Source organism: Cherax quadricarinatus, chromosome 36 (genome assembly GCF_038502225.1).
Source record: "Cherax quadricarinatus isolate ZL_2023a chromosome 36, ASM3850222v1, whole genome shotgun sequence".
Taxonomy (NCBI): Eukaryota; Metazoa; Arthropoda; class Malacostraca; order Decapoda; family Parastacidae; genus Cherax; species Cherax quadricarinatus.
Window position 1 is genome coordinate 21078279 of NC_091327.1, and position 24445 is coordinate 21102723.

Below are 24445 nucleotides of genomic sequence, written 5' to 3' on the forward strand. Positions count from 1 at the left end.
TTGTCTTGCCTGCCACCGCCCTCACATCAACCGCCTGCCATCACTGTCGGAGGCAGAGATATGTGGCTCCCCGTCAGACTACGCCTCACAGCAGAATTTTGCTGCCCTATTATGTGTCCGAATGAAAACTTGCATTAACAGTCTACCGTACAGGCATGTGCCCAATGGTGTGTATCACTGACACTGCACTAGCAGTGTAGAGTGTAATCATGTACCTTACTGTGTATCACTGAAATACGGCTAGCTGACTAGGTTGTTTAAGACTTCCTCGCTAGCACCATCAGCATGACATGAAGTGTGGGAGTGAATGGAGAGATCGAGAGGAAGTGGTGATGCATGGGCATGAGGAACGGTGAGGCGAAGGCGTGAGGAGTGAGGCGCGGTGGCAGCAGAGGCGAAGAAACAGTGAGACAGACAACAAACTGGCGTGGAGTTAGTGAACCGACGCCCCCTGCCGTGCCCCCAGAGCGCCTGCCGGCGGCGCCGTGGGAGGCGGGGGCGCTGTCGGCAACAAGTGTGCTGGGAGAGAACACACGTACCTTACTTTGACTCCTCGACCTCATGAGACATTAACCGCTAACTAAAGCTAATAACGCTTTAACATCAAGTGGCTCGTCAGCTTTATAAAGCACTAACTCTAAATCCATTGACACCTCAGTAAATAAAACCCCAAAGGAGACTTAATCATTGAGTTAATACTAAAGTTTCGTCGTAACTAAAATTTCTGCCATAATAGAGCCCAGGTAGGTGAATAATGCTGTGCTTGCGAGCTGCTCCTTAACACCTGACTGACGACTAAGACACAGTACAATCTACCAAACATACAGTGACGCAAGCAAACTTGACAGGTGTGACACAGCAGCAGTGACGCCTTGGGGACGGTGACACAACAACAGTGCCGCCCTGGGGATGGCGACACAACAACAGTGCCGCCCTGGGGATGGTGACACAACAACAGTGCCGCCCTCGGGACAGTGACACAACAACAGTGCCGTCAGGCGGACAGTGACACAACAAGTGCCACCCGCGGGACAGTGACACAACATTGCCACTTGGGGGACAATGACACAACAACAGTGCCGTCAGGTGGAGAGTGACAGGTGTACGAGTTGGGTGAGCTTGGCCGGCAGATAGATTTTTTTTTTTTTTGCGGGTGTGTGTATGCATGTGTGTGGGTGTATGTATACCTACCTTTGTATACCTTTGATAAGTTACGAGAATTTTTCTACTTTCAAAGCCCAGCCTTGGGCCAGACTTATCTGGCGCTTGCCTGGTCAGCCAAGCTGTTGCTGGTGGTGGTCCGCTGATGTTTACAAAACGGTCAACAACGACACTTCCTTAAAGAAAATACTGCCACCTTTTAAAATTATTTTTTAATGATTTCATGATTTTGGACGTGATATTTGAACAGTAACTAATTATTGTCTTCATAAATTTGCCCAGCAAGTGAGGAGTGGAAGCAGGAACCATACATAGCTTTAGGGTTACCTGGAGGTTTACCTGGAGGTTATTCCGGGGATCAACGCCCCCGCGGCCCGCTCCATGACCAGGCCTCCCGATGGATCAGGGCCTGATCAACTAGGCTGTTACTGCTGGCCGCACGCAGTCCAACGTACGAGCCACAGCCCGGCTGATCCGGCACTGACTTTAGGTATCTGTCCAGCTCTCTCTTGAAGGCAGCCAGGGGTTTATTGGCAATTCCCCTAATGCTTGATGGGAGGCTGTTGAACAGTTTTGGGCCCCGGACACTTATGGTGTTTTCCCTTAGTGTACCAATGGCGCCCCTACTTTTTATTGGGGGCATTTTGCATCGCCTGCCCAGTCTTTTACTTTCGTAGGGAGTGATTTCTGTGTGCAGATTTGGGACCATTCCTTCCAAGATTTTCCAAGTGTAGATTATGATATATCTCTCCCTCCTGCGTTCCAACGAGTACAAGTCAAGTGCTTCCAAGCGTTCCCAGTAGTTAAGGTGCTTGACAGAACTTATACGTGCAGTAAAGGATCTCTGTACACTCTCTAGATCTGCGATTTCACCTGCTTTGAATGGAGATGTTAATGTATAGCAGTATTCCAGCCTAGAGAGAACAAGTGATTTGAAAAGGATCATCATGGGCTTGGCATCTCTCGTTTTGAAAGTTCTCATTATCCATCCTATCATTTTCTTTGCACGTGCGATCGTGGCACTTGTGATCCTTGAAAGTGAGATCCTCAGACATTACTACTACCAGGTCCCTTACATTATTTTTCCGCTCTATTGTATGGCCGGAGTCAGTAGTATACTCTGTTCTAGTTATTATCTCCTCCAGTTTTCCATAACGGAGTAGTTGGAATTTGTCCTCATTGAACATCATATTGTTTACCGTTGCCCACTGGAAAACTTTGTTTATATCTTCTTGGAGGTTAACCGCGTCCTCAGCAGATGACAGCCTCATGCAGATCCTAGTATCATCCGCAAAGGATGATACGGTGCTGTGGTGTATATCTCTGTTTATGTCTGATATGAGGATAAGGAATAAGATGGGGGCGAGTACTGTGCCTTGTGGAACAGAGCTCTTCACTATGGCAGCCTCCGATTTAACTCTGTTGACCACTACTCTTTGTGTTCGATATGTTAGGAAGTTGAAGATCCATCTCCCCACTTTCCCAGTTATTCCTTTAGCACGTATTTTATGGGCTATTATGCCATGATCGCATTTGTCAAATGCTTTTGCAAAGTCTGTGTATATTACATCTGCATTCTGATTTTCTTCCAGTGCATCCAAGGCCATGTCATAGTGATCCAGTAGTTGTGAGAGGCAGGAGCGACCTGCCCTGAACCCATGTTGCCCTGGATTGTGCAGATTTTGGGAATCCAGGTGATTTGCAATCCTGCTTCTTAGCACTCTTTCAAAGATTTTTATGATGTGGGACGTCAGAGCTATTGGTCTATAGTTCTTAGCTAATGCTTTGCTGCCACCTTTATGGAGTGGGGCTATATCCGTTGTTTTAAGTGACTGTGGAATTTCACCCATGTCCAAGCTCCTCCTCCATAGTGTACTTAGGGCACGCGAGAGGGGTTTCTTGCAGTTCTTAATGAAAACAGAGTTCCACGAGTCTGGGCCCGGGGCTGAGTGCATAGGCATGTTGTCAATGGCTTTTTCGAAATCTATCGGAGTTAGGGTAATGTCGGAAATCTGGCATACATTTGTGGAGCTTTGAGGCTCATTCATGAAGAAATCATTTGGGTCGTCGATCCTCAGACCGATTAGTGGTTCACTAAACACAGAGTCGTACTGGGATTTCAATATTTCACTCATTTCCTTGTTGCCATCTGTGTAAGTCCCATCCTGTCTGAGTAAGGGCCCGATACTAGAAGTGGTATTTGCCTTGTTTTTGGCATATGAAAAGAAATATTTTGAATTTCTTTCAATTTCACTAATAGCTTTAAGCTCCTCCTGCCTCTCCTGGTTCCTCTAAGAGTCATTTAGCTTAAGTTCGATAGTTTCCACTTCCCTGGTCAGCGCCTCCTTTCGTGTATCAGATATTCTAGCACTCCTGAGGAGCTCAGTGACTCTTCGTCGTCTTCTGTAGAGGGAGCGTCTTTTTCTCTCCAGTTTACTCCTGCTCTTCTTCTTTCTTAGGGGAATATGCCTAGAACATGCTTCGGCTACCAGGAAGTTGATCCTTTCAAGGCACTGGTTTGGATCCATGTCATTTAAGACATCTTCCCAACATGTTTCGTTTAGGACATGGTTTACCTGGTCCCAGTTGATGTTCTTTTTGTTGAAGTTGTATTTTGTGAAGACACCTTCACAGGTACATGCATTCTGCTGATCATGACCCCTATGCATGTACGTCTGGACTTCGATTAGATTGTGATCGGAATTAGTTGTTTTTTTATATTCTTATGACTCTTATCAGGTCCTCATTATTTGTGAAGATAAGGTCAAGTGTGTTTTCTAGTCTTGTTGGCTCCACTATCTGCTGGCTTAAGGTGTGTTTTTCGCAGAGACTTAGTAGCTCATGTGTGTGTGACGTTTCATCTGCGCTACCTCCGGGGATTGTTTCAGCTATAACATTATTTGCTACATTCTTCCATTTTGTATGCCTTAGGTTGAAATCACCAAGCAGTAAGATGTTTGGGGATGGAGCTGGAAGGTTTTCCAAACAGTAATCAATTTTCAGTAGCTGTTCCTTGAACTGTTGTGAGGTTGCATCTGGTGGTTTGTATACAACCACAATGACTAGGTTTTGGTTCTCGATCTTTATTGATAGAACTTCAACTACCTCATTTGTGGTGTTCAGCAACTCCGTGCAGATAAGGGTGAGGTATGATAAAGCTCATGGAGCAGGGAGAGAGGATCTAGTAGCACTCGGTGAAGAGGCGGGGCCAGGAGCCGAGTCTCGACCCCTGCAACCACAATTAGGTGAGGTGAGTACACACACATACACACACAACGTACCGGCAGGTAATTTTGTTCTTACAAACTGCGTTCACTCGTTCATGAAAATACTGCCGGTGTTTGAGTGGGGTTGTGTTTACATTTACCTAGTTGTATTTGTTGGAGCACAGCTCATGTTTAAACCACCTCTTTGTTACGCAGTTGAACTTAAAGGTTATTTTAGCTTGTCTAATAAATTTATATTTGTTCAGTATCAGTGGTTGAAACAAACACATACATTACACTCTCGTTATTCCCATTACAGCGGTCATCCTCTGTGTATGTGACACAGTATTATATAATAAGTCGTTTGCTTTGCTTAATATGAAAATTTGTCCTCATTTTCTTTCTGCAGGAGGTATTAAGAAATTTTCTTTTTCTATTTTTGCACATTTTTTTTACGATCATATATACATTTTTCATGTCACTTCTTTCTTTCCTGTCAGCCAGCGTGGATGTTTTCATTGTTTTCAGAAACTCCATTACTATCCTTAGCTCAGACATATAATAGATGATAGTCCTTAACCAAGTAGACATTAATTCTCAGTAGCCTCGGGGTTTATTTTAAGTCTTTTACTATTTGTTTTGGCCATGTATACCCATGTACTGCAGCAGTTAAATATTTCGGCTTTGGGAGACATTTTGTAACATGTCCCATGATCTTTCCAATTTCATTTTTTTTTTTTTTTTTTTTTTTTTTTTTTTGCAGACACCACACAACTGCCTCACATTTCCAATTTTGGCCTAATGTATATTGTAAACACTTTTTATCCTACCATTTCATCGTCCATATCTCCAAAGACTATCTTAAAGTTTGCCACAGTAGCATACGGGGGTGAAAATCTTCGATTTATTTTGACTCATAGGCCTCCCTCTCCTTTCCACACAAATTATATTCCTTATTTGATCTTCTTTTACTTTCGGTTACATTTTGTGACACTTCTTTTCCACTTCAGTTCCACCATCCACCTGTCATTCCACCTGTTCAACCTATACTTGTAGTTAAAATTACCCACAAACAATACAACTAGACAAAGTTCTTTATTTCTACTGTCAGGTTATTTATGTAAATTTTAAGCAATGGGCTAATAACCCCTTCTGTATAAATTTAAAAAGAATAGCTTTTGTTTTTCTTCTTAGGTCACCCTGCCTCGGTGGGATATGGCCGGTTTGTTGAATACATATATATATATATATATATATATATATATATATATATATATATATATATATATATATATATATATATATATATATATATATATATATATGTTGTGCCTAATAGGTAAAACTGGTCAATTAGCAAGAACTCATTTAAAATTAAATCCTTTCTCTTACACGTTTAAAGATATATTTTTTTCATTAATATTAATGTAAAAATTTATAATTTTGCGCCAAAAGAATCTTAGAAAACTTACCTAACCTTATAACAAGCGCGACTTCATTTAGTCAAATCCAGCTAAATATATTTTAGATACGTTTACAATAATTTAATAATAAACAAAATGAAATATATTTTTCTTTGGGTTCAGAATGATTTTTGCGAAATTATTGCATACACAAAGTTTCGCTTGTCTTATATGGCAAGATGAGCATTGTTATTTAAACCAAGATCGCAAATTTTACATATTCGGCACGATATATATATATATATATATATATATATATATATATATATATATATATATATATATATATATATATATATATATATATATAGAGAGAGAGAGAGAGAGAGAGAGAGAGAGAGAGAGAGAGAGAGATCTATGTTGTTTTGATGTAATACTGTGCGTATGACAGAAAGACAGAGAAACACAAGAGAAATGAGTAGAAATGAAAGAGAATGTGTGATGAGAAGGCTATCGTTGGAAACAATGCAGGTTTTGTGTGTGTGTGTGTGTGTGTGTGTGTAACAATCTAAATCTCACAGACCTACAACCACAACGCCAAGACGACCAGGACTTGAGACACACCACACACAGACTCGTTGAGGGTGAGAAGAGAGGGCAGGAGGGCGGCACCAGTCAAGAGAGAGACATTCCTCACCTCCCAGCACACTGTATCCAGTCCCTGCAACGATCCTCCCCGAGGTTTTGCAATAGTCATGGGTTGTTCCTCAGCAGCAGCCACCTCAATTAGCAGGGTACATGCTCATCGCGGTATCCGAAGAGCCTAGTAACCCCGGATATACGTCAGTCCTGTGCTACGTGATATGTAACATAGCCTAGCCACGTAGCAGGAGAGCGGGTATCTGGCAAGTGGGTGTGCCACAAGCATAGGCTATTGAATGCTGAGGTGTTAGCCGCCGAAGATCGGCCCATGTTTGTAGCTTTCGTCTCTCCCGAGTCCTTCCTTCTCTAGCCTGGCCAAGTAAGACATACGTGTACACTTTTCGCACCATATTACGGTGAAATGTTGTCAGGTACAGTCAGTCTAAAGACCAGATATCCTCAGTGTGTATTGTGAGCTTACCACACAGTCTGTAGCCTACCAAATAGCAAGGTATGTTTACTGTATGAGCTTTCTTTGCTCTCTACTGACAAAATCTCTTGTTTGCGACATTTAAAAGTATTTTCCACACAACTAGTAAGCTTTCCATACAAGTACGTGGATGTTATGGTGTGAGCATCCGACTTGATGCAGGTGAGTGCTGCTGTGACGTCAATTTTTCTATATCACACCAAGGAATGTGCTGTGAATGTTCCCTGTTTCTAGATGTGTTATACGTTTACCTACCAGACTTAGTTTTGGTGTTTACTGTAGAGTCTTCCCTGACGGTTGTGTGTATGGTGGTATGAGTTTACATTTTTTAACGTTGCAATATTAGGCTAAAATTCGATTAATTTGTAATTTAGCTTTTGGTATTCCATACACGCTTTAAGTTTATAGGCTTACTAAAGTCTGGAATAGTGCTGAATTTGTAAACCAATAAGATTATGGGAAATAGGATAATGTAAAATTACCACCAGTACACTGGTATGGGCTGTACTGAAAATGTATCACACGGTCAGGTACGTTGCTTGTTGTAATGAACAACTTATTTCACTACTGTATTTACGTTGTCTTGAATAATACAGTCAGATGCGATTGATTGTCTTGTAAACTTACTGTTAGATGTCTCTTAGTAAATTGTTCGCTAACCACACAGGTATGTAATATTTGTCGAAGATAATAAAATTTTAAGTTTGTTTTAAACTGTAAACTAACCACCCAATCAGGTGAGTATTTTGTCATTGGAGGCGTACCACCAGATATGCAAAAAAAAAAAAAAAAAAAAAAAAAAAAGCCCAGTTGTGAACTGACACCAGTCACGGATGAGTTATCCAATATTATGTTTTACCTCTTATCTCATAGTTCCTAAGAAATTTTTTCTTCATGGCATTGTGTGGTTGTCTTCATTCAAGGCCCATAATTCATTTCCACGAACCAGCGGTTTTTTTCCTTATTACAATATGACAACTGAAGATTCCAGTTCCTGAACATCCACAAATATTCTAATATTTGTGTCAAACTAAATAACACAAATATTAGAATGATGTCAACCATATATGAGATTAAAGGACAAAAGAGTGGGCCTTGTGGGAGGGAAATTAATGGATGGTGTTCTGAAAGATCACATAGTGATGTATCTGATGTATCCAGAACTAACCTCGTACCACAGAACTTAAAATTCTGAAGTTAAGATTACAAGAGCATCATTAATCTAGAGCAGAGATTCCCAGATGGTTGCTAAACTACTGGTTCTTACTCCATGATCACTAATCACATCGATGTTAGTTATTCAGAATTATTATTCAATTTAACATTAAACATAATAAGTTCGTATGTAGTACAGTATGTGATTTTTTCCTAATTAAAGTACTGTAGTAATAACCAAGAACAGCCGCATCAACTGACGTGTTATGGTCTTTGGATGCTCTTTTTACCTTATGGCTCAGCGTAATTAGAAATCGCTAAGTGAAACTAATAGCCATCTGTACCTGTATTAACTCCCGACACGATTACCTTCAGGACCCCGGAATTAATGAATTCTGCCAGGACACGGATGGTTAGCGACGGCCATGTGCAGTCTCCAGGTTGTTTCTATAAATACTTCTCATTCGAACCTATGCCTCACATCCCTCGTCTCAGGTAGATAATATAGACTTAGTATAATGTTGTGTATGCTAACTTTATCCTCCAGCTTCAAACGATTCTGCGCAATCTGCATTAAAAGGATTCATTTCTTTTCTCGTACTGTCAGTAAGTCTTTCTGATGGTATCCACGCATGAGTATATATGCCGCCGTATTTATTTGGGTTAACTGACATTTTTTCAGTTTTTTGTAATCATCTGCAGTGTAACTACATGTTATTTTTATGTATTTATTTTAATGTATGAATGTAGAAGTGGCATATTACTATGCCTATTCTTTGCTTATTAATATAGGATTCTTTGATAAATAGCGTAGTAATATTAAATGTTTATTATATTATTACACAGTTCTCCTTTTCAACTAAGTCTCTAACAACTAAGCACCATTGATAAGACAGTAGTTTAAAAACATCAGCTGCCTCCAGGGCCCTTAAAATGCAGTTCAGAAATTTAATTTTTAATTATTTGAACTGATGATGATTTACCTCTGTAAATAACGTTAATTCTGTTATTTATTTATAATGTAATCACTGGCAAGAATTCGGACTAGAACACTTGTAGGAAGTGAATAATATTAGATAACCCATATTTCTGTGAAGAATAAGTTATCACAACTGGTGCTAAGGTGAGTGAGCACACTGCTGGATCTGCCTCCGTGGCAGGTATGTTCGTTTCTGATGTTCCAATAAACATAATAGATTCAGGTATATTCTTACTTGGCCATGACTAGAAGCAATAAATCAGCCATTGTCGAAACTCTCTGTTACAACGACGGATGCTCGACCTCTTTTGTGGGACTCCCGGAGTGATCTAGTAAGTTGTTGCTGAAGGCAGGTGTCCAACTGGCTATACCGTACTGACCAGACATTCCCTTCAATGCTACTCGCTGCACCCCAAGCACGAGGCATATATCCTACTAAACAACCATTCCTGACAACCTGTGTGTTGCCCGCTGCTTGCTTGACTGAGTAGCAAGCAGTCTCACATTACTCAGCATAATTTGCATTATAATATCTCTAATACGTAAAGGGCATCATTCACTATTTCGTAAGCAATGACATTATTGCTTACTAAGTTGTGAGCTCTTGGACAGTAATAGTGACAAGGTGGCTCGGTTGTTTTACACAGATAAATGATAGATTTTATCTAGAGTATCGAGGGGAAGTTTGGCTACAGGTCCTGTAAACCTAATTGAATCTTAAATTCTATCAAAATAACCCGACCAGCATTTCCCGGCTTATAGTCAGGAGACTGATATTTAAACCAATATCATTTAGCCATCTTTATTAAAAAAATTGTCGCACATTCACATCAACTGCAGTTCTATAATTCAAATATATATTATTGTCGAGTTTTAAGCTTGAAAGCATTAGTCATGGAGATTCCAAGGATCATGATACGGTATAGTAAATGTTGGTCCACTCTCTCACAAGCTTAAAAGCTTTTTTATGGTGTTCTTAGCTAACAGTAGTCAACTATGTACAGCTACATAATCAGTAGTTTACGCTTTATAATAAAGATTTCTGCGCAGTATTTAGTAGCTTATAAATGTATTTTGGCTAATACAAGCTGTAGTCTGTATACTTATTTACCATTAAATTATGAACATACATAAAGTAACCATTACCATAAGATTAAGTTTCAGTTACTGATCGTGTAGTATTGGGCTACGAAGAAAATGTTCAAGAAAGAAAATGCAGATTTGCAAGTCAAAATGAAATTTTTCACTTGAGTTTGAAACAATACAAACAGACAAATAGATATGACCGTTTGTACCTAGTATGTTTTCCAAATATTCACAAGTGTATGGGATGAACATTAGTGGTATGCCCTTACATCTGAAGGATTTTAAAGTTTATTCACTAGGGCAGTGTTTCCCAACCTTACTTCATTTTTTACTATCATGTGTTACTTTATAAAAAATAATGATGGCTTTTTTACTACTTTCAAATAAATTTTACATTACGCATTAATGCTGCGAAGACTGTTGTTGCAGGATTGCTAAAATTAGCAATATTGGTGATGTAATGGTGAAGCACAGAAAATGCTTGTTACAAGCAGTGTTCATTCAATTTTCTCTTCTGAGTTTGTTTTGGAATAAATATGTGCCTAGTATCTCAAATATGTTGTACTACCGAGCAACAACTAGCAACGCCCCTGGAGCGAGAAGGTGAAGAAAGCTTCAATTACTTCACTTTGAGACTATATTTCCTCAATAAACTCATTACTACTAGAGGGCTCGCAAGAGTCAAGAAAGCACTAATCACTACTGGCCCTTTGTCTGTTCCCAGTAAGAGGTCGATGCCCGCGTGACTCAAGTTTCGTCTGTCTCTTGAAGCCAATCTGAGCTTCCCTGCTCACTACGCGCTCACTCTCGCCCTCCTTACAAAGGATTTGCTGAATTCAGCGTTATTTCTCTTCTAGCTAAACATCGACACAGTATTCAATATAAAATCGCAGATTTCTGGTTGTCTATCTATAAAGTACTATTCATCATAGTCCCAAATTGTGAATAAAGTGGCTGCAGGGTTTTCCTTAATTTTCCTACTAAGGTGAAGAGAGTAATTACTCTCATTTCACTGTCACTTGTACAAACACTGATCTCTAGCAATGAGAAGGTGGCGTGACTTACGACGCTGGTTTACGCTGGTACAGAATGTGATTCAAATTTAGCTGTTTACCAGGAAGCAAGAGAGGCTATCAGCCCCTCCTTCGGGAGGGCTGAGTTCCTCAGGGGGCTGAGAGAGAGCCCCTTTCTGGAAATTTTCTACACAACACTGCCCAGGTTGGGACACACTGCACTCGAGCGTAGGTTGGTGGGAAAGGGGCAATGAAAATGCTACAATCCACACTTACAATCTTTCATTAAATATTTCTAGTCGGGAGCAAATACATTTGGAGGTAGTGAAGGTGGGGAGTGTCACCTGGTGGTAATAAATGGCTTATCAGTTTTTACTTTCAATTACGGAATCGTGAAATGCACATTGTCAACACCAGCTCCAGTGGTTTCACATTGTGATGTGCAATTGAAAATATGTAGCAGCATTAGTCCTTGCGCTCCATATAAACATTGATCACGCAACATTGTTTTCCACACAGTACTATACTGATCGCATTGCATTTCCCTTCACATCGTATACAAACATATCGCAGAGTATTCTCCTTCACAGCATATACAAACACGTATCACATAACATTCTTCCTCACTATATACAAACACGTTTAACATTATTAATAATAATATATATATTTCTACAAGTACATGTACAAGGTATACAGTCCTAGCTGACATCAATGACATACTACTATATAGAAAGCAGCTTGTTATACAGACCATTTCGGGCAAATTAGGTAATTTGTGTCTCAGGATGCGACCCACACCAGTCGACTGACACCCAGGTACCCATTTTACTGATGGGGAACAAAACAACCGATGTAAGGAAACACGCTCAATGTTTCTACCCTCGCCGGGAATCGAACCCGGATCACGCCGTGTGAAGCCGTATGAAGCCACCAGACCCCGTGGCCTGGTGGCTGTATTCAAACATGTACCACATTACATTTCTTCAACGCACCATAGACAGACAGATCACACACCTTGCTCCATGATTTGTAACTCGTACCGGATGAAATTCATATTCACAATTTTCCTACAGTGTAGTAAAGCTTATCTTTACGCTCGTATGACAAGCATGGAAGCTGCTGAGGACACATAAAAACATACAAAATTGTTTATTGACACCGTTTCGCCCATACATCGATCTCTGTCATGTCACAAATTGCAACATGGTAACAATAATAAACAAGAAGTATAACCAACATACTTTAATATAAGATTGAGCCATAAATTCTGTTAATATAATTAGATTAAATTCACAGTCACTACACGAGGTATTTTGAAGTCTCTCTCCGCCTCTCGGGTAGTATAATCTCTTATCACTAAACATTAATATTTTGCTTACTTCCAACTTAATTTCGTTTTGTTTCAGTTCATGTACCACATGAACTAAGTATGGAATTACCAATACCATACTTTCATTACAGCCTGAAGGACCAATTCGATCTGAACGACCAATTCGGCCTAATAAGCCGAATTGGTCCTTCAGACCGAATTCCCTTATAAAGACTTGTCCCAAATTTTCTTGAACAAATTGATACATAGGCATATTATTTCCGTTGAAAATTATGCAAAAAAAAATTATTTTCGACACAACCTAATATAGAAATCTAACCTAAGCAACCTAACGTAATTTTTTTTAGTCTAATTCTTTTAAATGTATCATATCGTTATATTCAGATTAATGGCATAAATTTTTTTTCACTCCTTGTTCGGCAGAAAAGATCCTTGCTTTTTAGGTCTAACTCATCGGTTTATCTTATTTTGGCACGATATATATATATATATATATATATATATATATATATATATATATATATATATATATATATATATATATATATATATATATATATATATGTATATATATGTATATATATATATATATGTATATATATATATATATATATATATATATATATATATATATATATATATATATATATATATATATGTATGTATATATATGTGTGTGTGTGTGTGTATGATACGTAATTTGCTAACGCAGAGCTCTAATAATTATAATAGTGCAAATATTTCTCATAACCAACCCAGGCATTCGATCATTTTCAGTTATATGTATTCTGTAGAATGCCATGTATTCTGACAAATCACAGAATATGTGCACAGAGAGATGTCTCTCTCTCAGTGTGTATATGGTGAGAGTTCAATACTATTTTAGGGATAAACGTAGTCTTGTCTGGTGGTGAGCAGGTTACGTTCAGCCTTAATGACCCATCATATAACCAATAGCCTTGAAACTCCTTTACCCAGCAAAGTAACAAGTGTTATGCTTGATGACTCAGGTTCAGGGGTTCAATTCAATATTCCTTTTTTATTGAAGGGTGTTGAAAATAATTCTCAGACCAGTATAGCAGTCCAGTAGCGTAGTACATCCAGAATTTGTCAACGGTATTCCGCACTGCAATAAAACTTCAGAGTTTGCATAACATACAGTGACTCAGGCAGAGATTTGCATTCTTTGGTCTGTTAGCTTTTACTCTATGAATTGCATGAGACTCCGTTCCATATGCATGCTCCCAGTCAAGTATATTTCAGTTCAAAAAAAAAAGGGAATAAAGTTAAGTCAGCGTGTGTGTGTGTCTGTGTGTGTGTATATATATATATATATATATATATATATATATATATATATATATATATATATATATATATATATATATATATATATATATATATATATATATATATATATATATCTATGTATGTATATTATATGCTTCTCTTTGTATATTTACGACTTCAGGTATGCATAGATAAATACACGCCTCATGACAACACTAGTAATGAATCACGCGTAAATACACTACTATTCTCAAAATGTGTTAACATTACTACCACTGCTATAAATTCACCCTATTGACATGAGGGCTTGGAGAGAGGCTTTGTCTTTAAATTTATTTAAATTGACACAGGCTCATCTGGGTATCTACGGTAATTTATCAGAGTTCACATCTCTAAATTTTAGGCATTCCGAAACCCAAGTCTATATTGTTAGCTGTAGGTGAATATTTAACCTGAACTGACACGTGTGCGCCATCAATGGAAGCCAATGATGTGTTTTCTCCTTAAAAAATTAATCGAGTGTCAAGGGCGTATCTGCGCTAATGTGCCTAACATCTGTTCCCGTCCAGGACACAAGCCACGTCCGCTTCGACAGCAGCGCCCTCAAGGTGAGACAAGTTACCTGGCCAACACACTCATCACCTCACTGTAGTAATCACCGTGGTGCCAATGATCAATGCCATTTGCAGACGTTCTTTAGCAATTGTGAATTTCAAACTAGTGTTTTGAGATACATACTGTTTGCAGTATTTGACAATTTAAGCCTTAGCACCTTATTTTATATAGAAATATCACTCTGAAGGAAGATTTTCATATGTAGAGTGTGTGTGTGTGTTTGGCTTCAGGTATAGTTCATGAGAGACAGGAGTGGCACACTGCTGTAGTCATGAAGATAAGGCTACTTTGTGTCTTTTTTATCGACTTTTGTTGTATTTTTTTACCGAAAGGTTTAGATAATTTTTTTATAGCATTATGCTGCGATTTCTGGTAGTTGTAATGTTCTACAAATGCACGATACATGTCTTTTTTTACTGGTAGATGATTTTTTTTTGGGGTGTCGCAAATTTGTGTAGTGGATGTAGCTGGAGGCCGAGGATTGTCTCAGTAGGTAGGAAGGTGATGTGGCACGTCGCACCGTCAGGTAACGTCAGTAAAGTAGCTTGACTTTACTTTCCCCACAGGCCATTACCGACGGTGCTGCTGAGGAGGGAAGTGAGGAGAAGAAGGAGCGCAGGAAGAAAAAGAAGTCTAAGGAGCGTGAGGTCGTCCCCGAAGTTGCCACGGTGGAAGCCGTGTCTTCCACACCAGCACCACCAGCAGCAGCACCGGCTGAAGTCTCCGTCCCAGAGGCGGAGCCCGTCTCCGCTCCCACCGAGAGCGAACCTGCCGAAGATGAAGAGAAGGAGCGCAAGAGACTGGAGAAGAAGAAGAGGAAGGCCGAGCGTGAGGCTGCTGCCAAGGCTGCCATGGAGGCAGAACTAGCTGCCCTTGCTGCCGCTGAGGCAGAATTGGCCCGCCTGGAGGCTGAAAGCAGCTCCCTGAAACCCGAGGCTCCTGCTGCCGAGGTCTCCGCCCCTGCCGAGGTCCCTGCCGCCCCTGCTGAGCCCGCCGCTGAGGTGAAAAGTGAGTCCGCTGCTGAAAAATGTGAGTCATCAAGCGAGGTGGTGTGTGAGGGTGTGTGTGTGACGCCTGAGACCCTGGGTGAGCTAGCCCCCTCCATGCCCCCCCTTCAAGTTCCCCTACAGGAAGAGCAGGTGTCCCAGGTGACTGAGGAGCCACAAGCTATCCAAGAGCCAGAACCGGTTGTGGTACCTCCAGTGGAGCAACCCCAGACGGAGGCCCCAGTGCAACAACCTCCAGTAGAGGAACCTCCAGTGGAGGAGCCTCCCGTACAGGTTGCGGTTGAGGAGCCTCGGCTAGAGGAGGTTAAAGCTGAGGAAATCCAGACGGAAACTCCAGTGGAGGTACCCCAAGCTGAGACGGCCAAGGTGGAGGAACCTCCGGTCGAACAGCCCCAAGTAGAGCCTCCAGTGGAGGAACCCCAGGTTGTGGAACCCCAAACGGAGCCTCCAGTGGAGGCTCAGGTGGAGGCAGCGTACGTGGAGAAGCCGGTGGCAGTAGTGGAGGAATCACCAGCGGTGGAGAGCACTACCGAGCAAGCAAGACCAGTGGCTCGTCGTAGAACTGCTCTTGATGATGAGGATCCTGGGTGGCTAGATGCCTGGGCCGGGGAGACGGCTGCTGACCCCGCCGAGGAGACAGGTTCCCACCTAGGTTAGTTGGCCCGGCGAGACAATCTTCACATCTCAATCACCACTGCTCCGCCAGCCAAGCTCCAAGACGTCGTCTTTTATTTCCTCTCTCTCTTTTTTTTCTACCTTCCTCTCCCGTCCATTCCCTCCCGTCAATTCCCTCCCAATACGTGACGACGCTCCAGCAATGTACGAATGAATTACATTCGCGATTTATTCACAAATTCAAAGGTAATTCTGAACCCTAAACTACTTTAGTTAGTTGCTGGAGCGTCCGTTTCGTGCCTAATGCTAGAAGCCATGATGAAAAATTATTTTCTGACTTGTAACATTCTGGTCACACATTTTGACTTGATTAAAAATCGATGATCTGGCATCCCTTAAACTCAGAATGTTCTAGTCAAAAAATTTCCAATATTTTTCAGTCAGATGGCCATGTTTGCATGAATCCTCGACAGACCTCTTGTGGTAAAGAGCATCCTCAACTTGCCTCTGTAATAACGTATACTATATACAACGTCACGTTTTCCAAGGAGAATATATTTTATAATTTTCGTAGCTAGAAAATTATTTATATATAAATTATATATATATATATATATATATATATATATATATATATATATATATATATATATATATATATGTATATATATATATGTATATATATATATATATATATATATATATATATATATATATATATATATATATATATATATATATATATATATATATATATATATATATATATATATATATATATATATATATATATATATATATATATATATATATATATATACATATATATATACATATATATATATATATATATATATATATATATATATATATATATATATATATATATATATATATATATATATGAGGATAGTGAGGCTCAGGTTAGGGTGTGTAGAAGAGAGGGAGACTACTTCCCGGTAAAAGTAGGTCTTAGACAGGGATGTGTAATGTCACCATGGTTGTTTAATATATTTATAGATGGGGTTGTAAAGGAAGTAAATGCTAGGGTGTTTGGGAGAGGGGTGGGATTAAATTATGGGGAATCAAATTCAAAATGGGAATTGACACAGTTACTTTTTGCTGATGATACTGTGCTTATGGGAGATTCTAAAGAAAAATTGCAAAGGTTAGTGGATGAGTTTGGGAATGTGTGTAAAGGTAGAAAGTTGAAAGTGAACATAGAAAAGAGTAAGGTGATGAGGGTGTCAAATGATTTAGATAAAGAAAAATTGGATATCAAATTGCGGAGGAGGAGTATGGAAGAAGTGAATGTTTTCAGATACTTGGGAGTTGACGTGTCGGCGGATGGATTTATGAAGGATGAGGTTAATCATAGAATTGATGAGGGAAAAAAGGTGAGTGGTGCATTGAGGTATATGTGGAGTCAAAAAACGTTATCTATGGAGGCAAAGAAGGGAATGTATGAAAGTATAGTAGTACCAACACTCTTATATGGGTGTGAAGCTTGGGTGGTAAATGCAGCAGCGAGGAGACGGTTGGAGGCAGTGGAGATGTCCTGTTTAAGGGCAATGTGTGGTGTAAATATTATGCAGAAAATTCGGAGTGTGGTAATTAGGAGAAGGTGTGGAGTTAATAAAAGTATTAGTCAGAGGGCAGAAGAGGGGTTGTTGAGGTGGTTTGGTCATTTAGAGAGAATGGATCAAAGTAGAATGACATGGAAAGCATATAAATCTATAAGGGAAGGAAGGCGGGGTAGGGGTCGTCCTCGAAAGGGTTGGAGAGAGGGGGTAAAGGAGGTTTTGTGGGTAAGGGGCTTGGACTTCCAGCAAGCGTGCGTGAGCGTGTTAGATAGGAGTGAATGGAGACGAATGGTACTTGGGACCTGACGATCTGTTGGAGTGTGAGCAAGGTAATATTTAGTGAAGGGATTCAGGGAAACCGGTTATTTTCATATAGTCGGACTTGAGTCCTGGAAATGGGAAGTACAATGCCTGCACTTTAAAGGAGGGGTTTGGGATATTGGCAGTTTGGAGGGATATGTTGTGTATCTTTATATGTGTATGCTTCTAGACTGTTGTATTCTGAGCACCTCGGCAAAAACAGTGATAATGTGCGAGTGTGGTGAAAGTGTTGAATGATGATGAAAGTATTTTCTTTTTGGGGATTTTCTTTCTTTTTTGGGTCACCCTGCCTCGGTGGGAGACGGCCGACTTGTTAAAAAAAAAAAAAAAAAAAAAATATATATATATATATTTAAACTGAACTATAAGCACTTCAGTGTTTTCGAATTTGGTTGAAATACGATTTCTAATCTAAATATGTATCTGCAGTCATAACTAAATAGTAGTGGAGAATTTTGTTGAGATGAACGGAGTGGCGTTGATATGCTCTTTTCCCTCATATAACAAGGCTGTTATAAGAGCCTCTTTAAAACGCCTCAAGAGTCAAGTCTGTGTTTCCTCCAGGTTAACCACAAACTTGCATCTTGGGGGAGAAATACGACTCATATTTTTCACTTATTGCATGGCATTTTGCATGAAATAAAAACTGAGACGGCACACAAATGATAGTCAATTTCATGAATACGACTGCGGCAATTTGCATTTGCCGCAGTAGTTTAACTTTTATTTTCATTCCTATTATGTGAAATTGAGAGCAGGGAGGCCATACGAGGCTCTAACATGGCGCTCCTGACCACCTACACGGATACCTGTGACCTGTGATGGACTTACAACGTTCTTTGTAAACAAAGTATTTACATTTGGTAACAAGCAGGTAGGCTTAAGACAATTTTTATTAAATTGATTTCTAGCCAGTTTTACGATTGACGAATACTTTACGATATTATAGAGAGAGAGAGAGCAATGAAACCACGAAGCAAGTGGTTTTGAATCATTTACCAATATATATACATATGGAGCTTTTGGTCATCTGACCGAGGCCTTCCTCTGGCTTACCCTTCCACCCCTTTAAAAATTATGACTATAATTATAACCATTTATTTAGGTGTTGTTATTCTTAATTCGCTTTGATTTTAATCTTTGTGCACTTTTTTCATTATTTTTTGGGTGCAATTTGAATTTTCATTGTATTTTTTTTGATTAGGTCGCCATAACCACTTAGTGTCAAAGTAATGTTATAATCAATTTTACCACATTATTTATAACCACATCTTGTTTGAAAAACAATAATTTAAGACATTTGTTCACTTTACCGTCGCGTCAGATTTCGCAAAAAAAGTACCTGGATTAAGCTTGTTGTTGTTTTAATCCAAGTTACATTCTTAAGGATTCAAAAGTGATCCTCAAGGTAATGCCGACTAATTACTAATTTGGCAGAGGCAGTTAATCAGACACAATGAAGCGCCGTTTCATGTTTCATTGTTACAATGTTTTTGCTTTGTTTTACATTTTGTTCGACTGGTCTTAACACAGCACTTTAATAAGTTTACTTAACTAATTTTTCTTCTCGTTACATGCTTCTCCTAGACCTCTTATTTTTATTGCATGTTGTGTGTATTATTTATTTGCAATTCTTGTACTTTTAGTGACTTTATTTCCTTGTTTCAGCCAAAGCCAATTTTCTCATATGTATGTGTGTGTATATATATATATATATATATATATATATATATATATATATATATATATATATATATATATATATATATATATATATATATATATATATATATATTATTTACATACATTCTCATATCTCAGTAGTAAAATTCTTTTCTTGATTTTCCACTAAAAAAACGCAAATTAAAGTTTTACTTATCTTTGGTTAAATTAAGTAGCTGTAGAAAATACTTCTCGCCACAAGGAAGCGAACACATCACCATGGCAGCAGAATTTACGAAACTAATTTTAATTTTATCTACAATAAATTTCATCCGAAGTTTTCACTTTTTTTTTTTTTTTTTTTTTTTACCAAATACCAAGGGGGACGGACATCTGTGTGGGTAAAAGTAGTAGTTCCAGAGCCACCGACTTTTGTTTTTTCCTCGTTGTGAATTAACTGTTCAGATTCTTGGTGTAGATTATCAAGATTTGTGGTCAGTATTATTACTCTGCTCGTGTAAGCTCTAAATCGTTAAGGGTCATCTAGTGCCTGAGAAATGCTAGATGATCAGGTTTGAGCCAAGGAAGTTAGCGATAGCTTTAATTCCTTTACTTTAGAACCATTCAGTGGCATCAACTTACTTGAAAGTTACCTTATATGTTGATTCCATGTGACACATTGTCCAAGACAAGACACACGTTGCAGAACAAATTTTTAATGGAAAAACGTCTCCGAAAGTGACGTGATAAAGCTCTACCCAGAACGAAATGTTTTTTCCATTAATATCTTTCTCTGCAACGTGTGAGTTTTCTTCTCAGATGTTTTTTTTTTTTTCTGCTTCCATTCGTAAACTAGACACAAGCTGGGAATCATACCCACATTAATTAAACTTCCTTATTCACCGAAGCATCAGTTATTCTTTCGCTTTCCCAGTACATCTGTAGGACTTGTATACATGACTGAAACAAGGAAGATACATGGCTCCTGCGGTAGTGTCAATACGGGTAGTACTGAGGTAGTGTTATCAGCAGACCACCTCCATTACTATCATTTGAGGTTCAGAATTTCAAGGTAAAGAATAAAAAGTCACAATACCTTGGCTGGAACAATACACAGATAACCCACACTTGGTAGATCGAAACTTACGACGAAGTTTCTTTGTCATAAGTTTCTAAGTTTGACCGAAACGTCGTTGTAAGTTGCAGCGTCCTAAGTGCGGGTTATTTGTGTATTATCTCAAGGTAAAGGACTGCACACTATTCAAAAATATCCTCTGTATATCAAACCCAATTAAAAGCACCACAATCTCTCATGTCACTGCTGCCTTGTTCATAAAATAGTTCAGTGAGTAATGAGTGATCAGTCATCAGAACACTTTCAACTCATTTTCCCTTCAATGTCTCCTTTTTTTCCTCTTGCATTTTCGAGCGTGGTGTTGACTAGGTGGTTAACTCTGACATATATGTATGTAAAATACGGATAGGTGAGAGGACAGTTTCTAAGGGGAACCATCATTCTCGTTCACTCCCAGTAGCTAGCGAGCCCAGCAAGGCCAAACGGAAATTGCAATCTGCCACCTCCAAGATTCTCGCTGTAGGAGCATTTTTTCGTTCAAATAAAACACAGAAGCAGCCATCAGGTACGTTGTAATTACAGTGGATGTGGATGTAAACACAATTCGTGGAGCTTTAAAGATCCAAAATTGTCGCCAGTTAAAGCAAAATCTCTTGTACGACATACGTCATTAAAGCAATCTGAAGCCTCCAGATCAGGCGTGAGTTTAGTCGTAACTAAACGAATGTGTATGAAGTTACTAGAGTGACAAGAGACAAGGACCTGTGACTTACTGTGTGAGCCTTGACGCAACCACTGCCATCTGCAACTAGACAAAAGACTTCAAGAATCCCATCATATTGGCTATCATATAGTAAGACATAAATAAGCTGTTTTCATTTATTTAAAATTAAGTTTCCTCTTGTAATAAGGATAAAATAGGGAGAATTACATCCATTGGAAGTTTGTATATGTGCAAAACCAGAAAATAAAACATTCCTTGATAAATTATCTGAATGCCAACCCGCTGTCGATGTGCCATCTCCAGTATTGTTGTTTGTTGTTGATTTATATGTAGTACACATGTTCTTTTCAGTTTGGTTTAATTTGACATGATTTATATACTTAACAATAGAGAGAAAAAATGTAAGTGGACCGCATGTTTTAGCAATCTTTTGTTGCTTTGTTTTAGCCGAGTAGATGCAGTAGATAGTTCGTCTTTCTACGGATCTCTTGTGGGTATGTATTCCTTGGTTTGTTCATTACTTGTCACATTATATAAGTCTTTTTCCTTATTTCTTGAATATCTTTTGAAAGTGGTCTCTTTTATTATTGTTCGAGATCAGTAACCTACTTTATTTCAGTTCCATGTGTATATTACTGAGACTAATGTCTTCTTAAGTTTCATATGAGAGAGAGCTCACGCTATTTTATTAAGTTTGTGTCTAAGTTCAGTCCATTGTTGAGTTTCATGTATGTGAAAAAAAAATAATTCTTCAGTTCCACTTCCTAGTTACTGACAAGATTTTAGACTTGAATTGCATGAGTGAATCACTTCAGATTACCATATATTGTTCTTCCGTTTCATGTCTGTCATTGAAGTGAGTCTCTTATTGAGTTACATTCCTACCACTGGTAAAATGTTTTTTACCCTTCAGTTATATTTCTGTCTAAACATTTTTTGACCTAATCGACACTAATGTTTACAGTGGTCTTCTATGTGACTCCTTGAGATTTATCCACCAGTTATACGTCTCTGACCGACATAATCAAGACTTAACATGTCTTTCCCTGGTTCGCATATCCCATTTAAAAATAGTTTTCTAATAGCCTAGGCATGATCACTTATCCTAACAGTGATTTCATGATCTGATATTTTTCTTCAAATAACTTTTTAATATAAAAAGTGGATTTACATAATTTTCCATCCTATTTTTTTTTTTAATTCCCTTTTAGTAGCCCAAGAATCTCGTCCTATTGTGAATCCAACCTCTCCAATATTTTGTAACTCATAATCACTGTACGTTAATTCCGGATTTTTTTTTTTTACATTCCATTGTACATGACATATTTACGCCACCACTATCACCCTTCACTCATACATAAATCAATGACTTAATTAAACTAGTGCTTTATCCTCTATGTATTTTACTTCATATAACTTTCACTATGGACTACGATACTTGCTTGTTCAAAAGTCATATATACAAACATGTGTAGACAGGAACAAATAAGTAATGGGAGATACCAACCGTATTTAGAAACAGTTATAAATATCTGATATTTTTCAACGATATGTCTTGGAATCTCGCACGAAATATAATTATAATCTTAGTACGGTCTGCGTTTATAAACCAGACTGCGTTTATAAACCAGACTGCGTTTATATGCTAGACTTAAGACAGGTGTTATGTGACGCTCTCTGTTTCCTGTGATTCAAATGTTCATAATTCAATACAAGTGCAGATCAAGCTATATGATTCCAGGATATATGAGTAAATACCTGCATCACACAGAGACATACTGTCTATACACTCTGATGCTGTTAATATGTTCATCAGACTTGTTGTTCAGAGTCATAAATATTAGCTGAAATGTGAATAAAAACGTCAGTAGGTATAAACAGTACTACTCTATGGTTACTCTAGGAACAAGAGGTTTTGATCCTGCATAGATCCACAAGTCAGCCTAGATGTTGAACCTTGTGGTATTAAATTCGTTATCTCAACACTTAGGTCCCATAATTTTTTTTAACATTTATATTTTGGATTACAATTTATCTATAATTCACATGTTTACCCAGAACTTAATAATCACAACTATCACATACTGTGCTAATAAGTAGAATATTTTTCAAATATGGATATATCTGAACCTGCAATATACAATAATATATTTTTTTTTCGCTAATGCCTTTCCATTGATCACGTACAACAGGTAGGTGAGTTTCCGGCCTTCAGTATAAATAAATACTTTGTCTACAATCTGGATAGTCCTTGTGGCTTAGCGCTTCTTTTTGATTATAATAATAATAATAATAATTTGTCTACAATCGCATCAATTACCTGTCAACAACATTATACCATCACAAACACCGTGATACATTGTGTGGGTTGATTATGCCAAATATACAATAGTTGCAAGATCGTGTCATTCATAGTGGATTAAAACCAGAGATGACTCTCTTGATAACTAATCTACTTTGTTGAATTTTTAAATATATTGTTGATTATAAATCAAGTGACGTACAGTTGTTTTCTTTGTCAGTCGAAATTCTCATTCGGAATATATTTGTAAAAGAAACAAAAACGGAAAAATCAACCGTTATAAATTAATTTTGCTTAAGCTTACAATAAGACTGGATTAGAAATGTTTAAGAATTTAAAATTAATAATTTTGAGTTATATATTCCGAGAATAACTTACTACGATTATTAAATGACTTGACGTGCTGTTGGAGAGTGAGCACGGTAACATTTCATAAGGGATGCAGGAAAATTGGTTGGCCGGATTAGCGAACTGGAAGTAGATAAGGGCGGGTATGTTGCGGTTTAGAGTACTGTCAGAACTGTGATGTCTTCACGCTTCTGGAAAATCAGAGATTAAATGAATGACAGTGAATGTGTTTCCTCTTTTTTCGGATCACCATACCTGGGTGGAAGATGGCCGGCCGACGCGTTAAAAAAATACCAGAAATAAAATCAGCACTAGCTATTTAACTATATATTAATTGCTGTTCTTTACAAGATAATAATAGGCTTTAGTTGTTTAAAACTAGAAAGAGCAAATTTGCACCGAGAGGTGCGTAGCTCTTCGTGTATATACGCAGAT

The 24445-nt window shown here is 38.4% G+C and overlaps 1 protein-coding gene and 1 long non-coding RNA gene across 24 annotated transcripts in view; both read left to right on the forward strand.

Annotated features, from left to right (window-relative positions):
• The window catches only part of LOC128691358 (uncharacterized protein CG45076), a 119449-nt gene that overhangs the window by 94026 nt on the left and 978 nt on the right, over positions 1-24445 (forward strand). For 14 of the 23 annotated variants that reach the window (XM_053780191.2, XM_053780193.2, XM_053780175.2 and 11 more), the window contains 4 exons: positions 14328-14366; positions 14940-15402; positions 21097-21201; positions 21808-21854. In XM_053780191.2, coding sequence (XP_053636166.1) covers positions 14328-14366; positions 14940-15402; positions 21097-21201; positions 21808-21815 — 615 coding nt within the window. In that variant the 3' untranslated portion in view covers positions 21816-21854. The remainder of the gene's footprint in view (positions 1-14327; positions 14367-14939; positions 15403-21096; positions 21202-21807; positions 21855-24445) is intronic. The other 9 variants (XM_053780174.2, XM_053780177.2, XM_053780181.2 and 6 more) reach the window with 3 other exon arrangements.
• Positions 1876-7715, forward strand: LOC138853632 (uncharacterized). Its single transcript, XR_011392822.1, has 2 exons — positions 1876-4411; positions 6352-7715. It is a non-coding gene; the product is annotated as an uncharacterized lncRNA (long non-coding RNA).